Here is a 7,040-nt window from a genome sequence, read left to right on the forward strand (position 1 = left end):
TTTCATCAAACTCATCATACTGAATGCCCTTCCCAAGCGAGAATATTGCTTAGCTTCCGCCTCTTTCATCAACTCCAAAAGGCGGGCCCGTCGCCATAAATATACTCATACACTTCCTTGTCAAAGCAAGCATACCGACCAAAATCAGGCTGGTTCAACCTCACAGATAAACAGATTTTGATCCTCTTATCGACAGGCCTATGTCTCCAGCCTAGCTTATCTCTGATATCGGTTAGAATTCCAGCATGATTTCCTTGCCCGCTGAGGACCGACAGAAAGCTCAGTTCTATGGATTGAAGCGTCGATGAAAGCTTTGATAAGAAGCATATAAGATCATCCTGGGTTACTTGCATTTCAGAAAGTCCGAAACGCTTTAGACCACCGCTTGACCATTTGTTAATAGGGAAAATGTTCGTTAGGGAGACAAAATCTTTCATCCTACCGCTCTATGAGGCCGCATCCACAGGATAATTAGTTTGTAGAACGACCTCTTAGAGATCAGGAGCTTTGGCGACAGATTGGAGATTCTCCCGTTGCGATAGAAGTCCCAGCCCTCGGTATCGCAGTCGAAGAGATAATCGACCAGCAGAGAAAGGACAATGCGTCGAGAGCCGGGTCTCTGAACGATCCTACAAAGATTATCGTACTCTTCGTTTGGCTCCTCAAACACAAAGTGATTGAGTCCAGTGGGAAGCTTATTGTTGTCCAACACCAGCTCGGAGATCTGACAATTCTCAGCCTGGGCCAAGACCCGTGTAACGATACGGAACCCACGCCACTTGTTCTTCTCATCCTCGGTCTCCCAAGGGTTAGCTTCCTCAGCCAGATGTTCATTTTCAGCACATGGCCAACCTCGAGGGATCGGATACACAAAACCGCGAGGGAAACCTCTAACCATCGGTGTTTCATATAGCGGCGTGATTAAAACCCCATGCGTCGCTGGCGTAACGGTAACCTTTGTGAGCCGAGGGAATCTCTGCACTGCGTACCGAAGCGCAGCTTCGTCATCGCCTGACTCTAGGATGTCACTCTGCTCTTGGAGAAGACGGCTGTAATAGGCTAGTGACTCTCTTGAGGGCAAGAGATCATTCATTTGGCCTTTCATGTATTTCTCCCTCTCCTCTTTGGTTTTGTCCCTCAGACGCAACGTGCGATCAAACATACTGTCTCTACAAAGACGCACGAAATGCCTTGATATTCGTCCTTTCTCTTCGGAATCAGCATCCCGATCGGTTTCATATGAGCTGTAACCACAAGGAGCGTCGCCTTCCTTACTTGAAACAGGCTCCAAGACAGCATCATCCCACATGATCTCCTTGGCGCGATGTCGAAAGATGTCGTGATTGGCGACAGAGAACAAGACCTCTACATTACGCGGGCTAGCCGAGATAAAAACGCGGTCAAACCGCAAAAGTGACTTCTCTCTCCAATATCGGCAGGTCAAACGTAGACTTTTGATGTCGCGATTGGGAAGAAGCCTGCAGATGGCACCGATGAGCTCACTCGGTAGGGCTTGCAAGGCGATCGAGGTAGCCATGATATCAGAAGGGACCACGAGTCAGTATGTGAACAGAACAGGAAACGAAAAGCGTTACTGAAATCGATGAAGGGGGCCTTTCAGGCTGCCGTAATCGGGCCTCAAATAATTAGAGCCAACAACCAATGATCCACATGATACATGATCGCATTGCGAAGCATCAACCAACAGCAATTCAGTGCACCAATACTGTTTGGGCGTCAGAACATAACCCAATATGATTACTATTCTAAGCTAGAATTCACGGTAAGGTACTCCGTACCTGGTCAAAGCAGACGCTCTGATGTAACAGGCCAGCTGGTTTTCTTCAACTGTAATCGCGGCATTCGTCCACTGATTCATAAACTTGTTCTCAAACGGAGCCAATCCCACCCATCAAGTCATTCAAGATCCTCAAAGGACTGAGATAGGTCTTCTTATCACAGTTTGTTTGTTCTGAGTGTCATTGGGAAGATCGCTTTAGTTGAAACGACGACCCACTGTCTTTAAAACAGGGATATCCATGAGAACCCATGGTCCTCTGGTAATGCATGGCTGGAGTGCTCTGTTGCCTAATTCTTCCCTCTGACTTTTCTTTCCTTGACATCGACTGCATATTTCCTCAGTTGAAGCCATCTCTCCTCCAATTCTGCAATTGTGATTGAGTCAAGATGCCTACGAGGAATAACCAAGGTTCCGCAATTGGGCTCCGACGCCTACCAATTGAGTTGATCGGTGCAATTTTCAGCTTACTGCCGAATCGCGACATCAAAAACCTACGTCTAACTTGTAGCTCCTTGAAAGACTCTGCTCATCTTAAAATTACCAGTATCTTTATATCCCCAAGTCCACGCAATATCGACGTCCTCCTTGGTGTCGCCAATCATGATGTCTACCGCAAAGAGATTAAGGAAATCGTATGGGACGACTCTCCTCTGGAATCCATCGAGTGGAACACAGAACCCCATGTTGCCATGACACTGTCAACGAATGGTCTGAAGAGGACAACAGTGAGGATGACGCTTACGCAGAACCATACAGCCAAGAAAGTGAAGAAAAGTATGAGAGGTATGTGCGATGGTGCAGAGTGAGCATGATGCACCTGAAGAGTGCATTGGATGTGAAGAGAATGCTCTGGCGTAAGAGCGGGCAGGACAAACAGCCCGAGAGCACCCGCCTTGGCCGGAGGTCCTTTGCTGATTACAAGAGCCTTGTACAGCAACAGGAAGAAGTTCTCAAGAGTCAAGCTCATGAGAAAGCTTTCTTATATGCTCTGGAGCGTTTCCCGAACCTGACCACGATAAGTCACTCCAGCAGCACACGGCCAGCTCTACATGCCGCTGTATACAACGCCAATGATACGGGAACTTCCTTATGAATTCCCCTATCCGATTCCACGAGGATGGCCTTGTCCTGCCTAAAATACCTTTACCCAAGATGTTGAAGAGAAATGTGACGATTGGTGGCGTAGCTTCCGCTTCGTCATCATGGCCCTTGCTAATATGGATCAACATCGCATTTCTGAACTAGTTTTGGACAACCACTATCTCCCCACCGGGATAAACCCGTTTATCTTCACTAGTTGTGACGATGACTACAACAAACTCTGTAAAATTGTTGAAAAACCGGGCTTCAACCGTTTTGTTTTATCCCTGATAACTGGTTTGATAAGAGATGATGGTGAATACGAAGACTGGGGATTTTACCGAAATGGAAGTATCCGCAAATTCTTGGCCAAGGCATCCGACTTGGAGGAAATGGTCTTCAAAATAGACTACAACTTGAGGGATGGAAGCCTCGTCGGAATGAGAGACTACGTCTCACTCTTCGACCTCTTCCCTCTAGACGCATGGCCGAAACTGCGGCATTTCGGGCTCGTTGGGATGCAAGTCACTCAGGAGAATCTAATCTCATTCCTGAGGCAGTTACCATCAACGGTACGGTCCATCGATCTCAGCTTCCTTGCCATCCTCGAATGGAGGGCATGAGTGCATCTTAACAAGAACCGTCACAAAGGGCATATCTATTGATTAAACAGGCGCGATATTACAACTGGTTGGCACAGTTTAGAGGGTTTCCGCTGGAGCTGATGACCAGAACTATTCTGAGCCATCAGGCAAACACAGAAGAGTTATATGGTACTTTTTGCATTTCTTCTTGTATTCAATGACTGCTCTTCTGAGGGTTGCGAATAAACATCCCGAGAGGGATGATACGCACTGATAAGTATGTCACCATACAAATGCGGTTGAACGAAGTTGGCTGTCCCGAAGTGACATGTAAAATTCTTCAATTCCAAGAATACAAGCTCACCAAGGTCTCGCAAAGCATAGGGCAGATTCCAGGACGTTTTTTCGCCAGTGTTTCTCGCCTCTCGACCGGATCTGCATCATCAGGGCTGAGTGATAAAATTGGTCTGGAAGTGCACGATGAATTCAGCTGCAGCAGTATTCCATCGATCAAAAATGGTAAGTGTACGTTTTGTTTAATCAAGATTATATCAATTTGTTTCTGATAAAGACGCCATGTGGCTAATGGAGGGAGATTGTAAGTTGCTGGATGACAGGATGTTAAGTCCCCAACATGAGAGAAACTGGGAAATCACAAACACCACATCAATCAGGAGTGTATTGTGTTATTCACTACTAGTAGATTATGAACTTGAACAGGACTTAATTAATTGTACTACGGGATACAAAAGATAGGCAAAACCTTCATTCTCCTGATCTGATTTCTGTTCTGGCGCATGATATATCTTCAGAATGTCATAAGCGGACCACAAAACTGGCATCTTTTGATTCGAAACTTTAGTCTGGCTCCCAGTGTAGCCTCTCGCAACTGGCCTGTGTAGCGTCGCAAGAATGATGTGTCAGTGCTTAGCAGTGATTCATTCACTCACTTCGTTATGGTGCAGCTACTCGAGCTCTAGACATAAAGATAGAGACGACTTTTCTTTAAGCTTCTTCTCTTCAATCCATCCCACCTTTCCTGCTCCCTTTCATTTCACGCCCCAATATCTCATTATCTCATCATTTCACTCATTCATCCACTCATCCACTCATCCACTCATCCAATCGTCCTTTTATTTTGTCTTTGTCTTCTTTCATCATCTCTCGCTCTCATACTTCCTCCTTCATTCCATTCTGAACCTGCATCCTTCTTCATCCAGCATCTTCATCAATCCCACCGTCTCTTGAAGCATTTATTAGGCTTCATTTCAAGCACATTATTACACTCGTATCATATCAAATCATGGCACCCTCCAATCCCAACGCCGCCCTTGACCGAATGCCGGTGGAACTCCTCCTAATCACTGGAGAGGACCTTGACCAGCAGTCCATGAAGGCTTTGACTCTGGTCTCTAAGAGACTTCGACTCAAACTCCTTCCCTATTATCCGATGAAAGTCACTTTCACTGGCGATGTTTCTGAGATTGCCGCAAGACTGGCGCTCCTGATGGAGGAACACCCGGATTCTCCATCCGGGTCTATGTACCAATACGTCAAGTGAGTTCCTCTCTGTCCATGGATGCTTCTCTTTCATTAACGAAACATTTGCAGACACGCTTGCTTCAATTTGGAACCATCCAAATTGATTCCCCAGTCTCACCCAATCAATGACCTTGTCGGAGACTTCTGCCGCCAGCCCACGAGACTCAAGAAGGTCACGATATTTTCCTACGATATCTACAAAGTACTGGTAACCCAAGCTCCTCAGCTGAAGCGGCTTGCAGTCATGGGTTTTGAGGGGATGCCCAGAATCGGGCCAAACCCACGATTGACCACGAGGATTCTGGATGATATCCGCCACAACTTCCAGCAGATGGAGACCTTGGTTCTTGGCGAGTTTCTCAACCCTAAGTTCCCTTGGGGTCAGCAACAATTCCGAACCATGAAAGATCGGGCTGAGCTGGTGAGTGGCCTACACTATCCTTGGGATATCCTGGTCATTTCTTAACTGACATAAACTCACAGAACATCATGGTTGTGAAGGTCAGCATGGCCTTGAACTCCATGCCACAGCTGACCCGATTTGCTTTCGTGCTCACTGACGAGACGATCGGAGAACGCGTCGGCACCCCTGAGGAGTGGTTTTACCCATGGTATAGGGGCCAATACGACACCAAGGAAGAGTGGTATTCCCATCTCGTGCGCGCCATTCTCGGTGTTGTTCCCGGGCTTCAGCAGCTTTGCGTCAGAGCTCGGCGTTCAGTCTACTGTCGGGGCACCAGAATCCCTGCGGATTCAAATCTGACTATCACGTGGAAGACCGATCAGGAAGAAACGACTGACGAATTTGACAACTTCTTCGTTTAGGCATCGTCCTTTTCGGGAGAGTCAGTCTTGTCAGGGCATCAGAGTTCCTAGGGATTCAGATCTGACTATCATCTGAAAGGCTGATCAAGTAGAAACGGCGGCTGACAAATTTGACAACCTCTTCATTTACACATGGTCCAAACACACCAATGCATCCTTTTCGGGAAAAACATATATATCGCGTCATACTCAGTCGCCCAGCGGAATCGAATTATCTCTTTCATTGCTATGGTTCTTATCTCAACGACCCCAGGGGTGTATTCTCAACGGTCTCTAGGGCTGGTGGCCAATCGTAACGGTGGCCGATATCGCGGCAGCCTGGAGGTGGATGATCCATGATGCACCGTGCACAATTGCAGTGTGCTTTTATTTTTGGGGGGCGTTACGAGGGAAATTGATATTTTGAGGGGATTTATCGGTGCATCGTGAAGTTGGACTCGAGAAATACGTGCGAGGGAGTCATTTCTTTTATGAAGGCCAGGATTTGGTCTGATTTCAGACAGATTGCCATTATTAGGGACAAAGGGTTTCGTAGGTTTTTATTGCTTATTACATAGTTTTAGACAGAATGTACAAAATTTGCTATACTTGATTCGTAAATGTGATAAACCTTCACACATCTGTGCATGCGGACACTGTCGGCAAAGGGGGACTGACTCCTGAGCACGGTACACAATGGCCATTGGACTGCGGGGTTGAGTAAAACGATGGATGATCCACGAGGTGAGGTCTCAACTGCAATTAAGACGTCTGTGCACGATGCAAGCATCGACTGTCAGATTTATCGACTCAAAACAACGCTCTCAAAACACACTCCAGGCAACATACCAGATGGACGATCCACGTCGAACGCTTAAACATGCGAAGATGTCAGATTTTATTGCCAAATTGGTATACACACTCGATTCAATCGCCTCTTAATTGTTCAGGGTTTGCGGCGCGCATGAGGTATCTGGACTGAGGAGGTACGTGAACAGAGAGTCATTTGCGTTTATCGAGGACAAGATTTGGTACCATGTTGGATATTGGTTTTAACCAAGAGAGGCAAATTACCAGCTATGAGATTTTAAACAGAGTCCACATCATTGAGCTGCCTGATGCGAGAATATGAGGGTGCATGTACTTAAAGAGGACTCTCACCACCCTTTCTTGCCAATCCTATACAAACAGAGAGCCTGAGCTTGACTTCCTGATGGGCCATCCTCTCT

The 7,040-nt window shown here is 46.7% G+C and overlaps 3 protein-coding genes across 3 annotated transcripts; 2 read left to right on the plus strand and 1 right to left on the minus strand.

Annotated features, from left to right (window-relative positions):
* Window positions 1-68: 68 nt before the first annotated feature.
* Window positions 69-1,537, minus strand: FOBCDRAFT_148661 (uncharacterized protein; the record flags this gene model as incomplete). Its single annotated transcript, XM_059608292.1, has 2 exons — window positions 69-444; window positions 465-1,537. The coding sequence occupies 2 exons, from the start codon at window positions 1,535-1,537 to the stop codon at window positions 69-71; spliced, it is 1,449 nt and encodes a 482-aa protein (XP_059466239.1).
* Window positions 1,538-2,187: 650 nt separating this feature from the next.
* FOBCDRAFT_208597 (uncharacterized protein) lies at window positions 2,188-3,504 on the plus strand (the record flags this gene model as incomplete). The annotated part of the gene is made up of 2 exons (XM_054707573.2): window positions 2,188-2,584; window positions 2,954-3,504. The coding sequence occupies 2 exons, from the start codon at window positions 2,188-2,190 to the stop codon at window positions 3,502-3,504; spliced, it is 948 nt and encodes a 315-aa protein (XP_054563548.2).
* Window positions 3,505-4,768: 1,264 nt separating this feature from the next.
* Window positions 4,769-5,832, plus strand: FOBCDRAFT_281558 (uncharacterized protein; the record flags this gene model as incomplete). Its single annotated transcript, XM_054707575.1, has 3 exons — window positions 4,769-5,022; window positions 5,077-5,428; window positions 5,491-5,832. 3 exons carry the CDS (start codon window positions 4,769-4,771, stop codon window positions 5,830-5,832), a joined length of 948 nt encoding a protein of 315 aa, XP_054563550.1.
* Window positions 5,833-7,040: the final 1,208 nt, after the last annotated feature.

This window comes from Fusarium oxysporum, chromosome XI (genome assembly GCF_013085055.1).
Source record: "Fusarium oxysporum Fo47 chromosome XI, complete sequence".
In the NCBI taxonomy this organism is placed as follows: domain Eukaryota; kingdom Fungi; phylum Ascomycota; class Sordariomycetes; order Hypocreales; family Nectriaceae; genus Fusarium; species Fusarium oxysporum.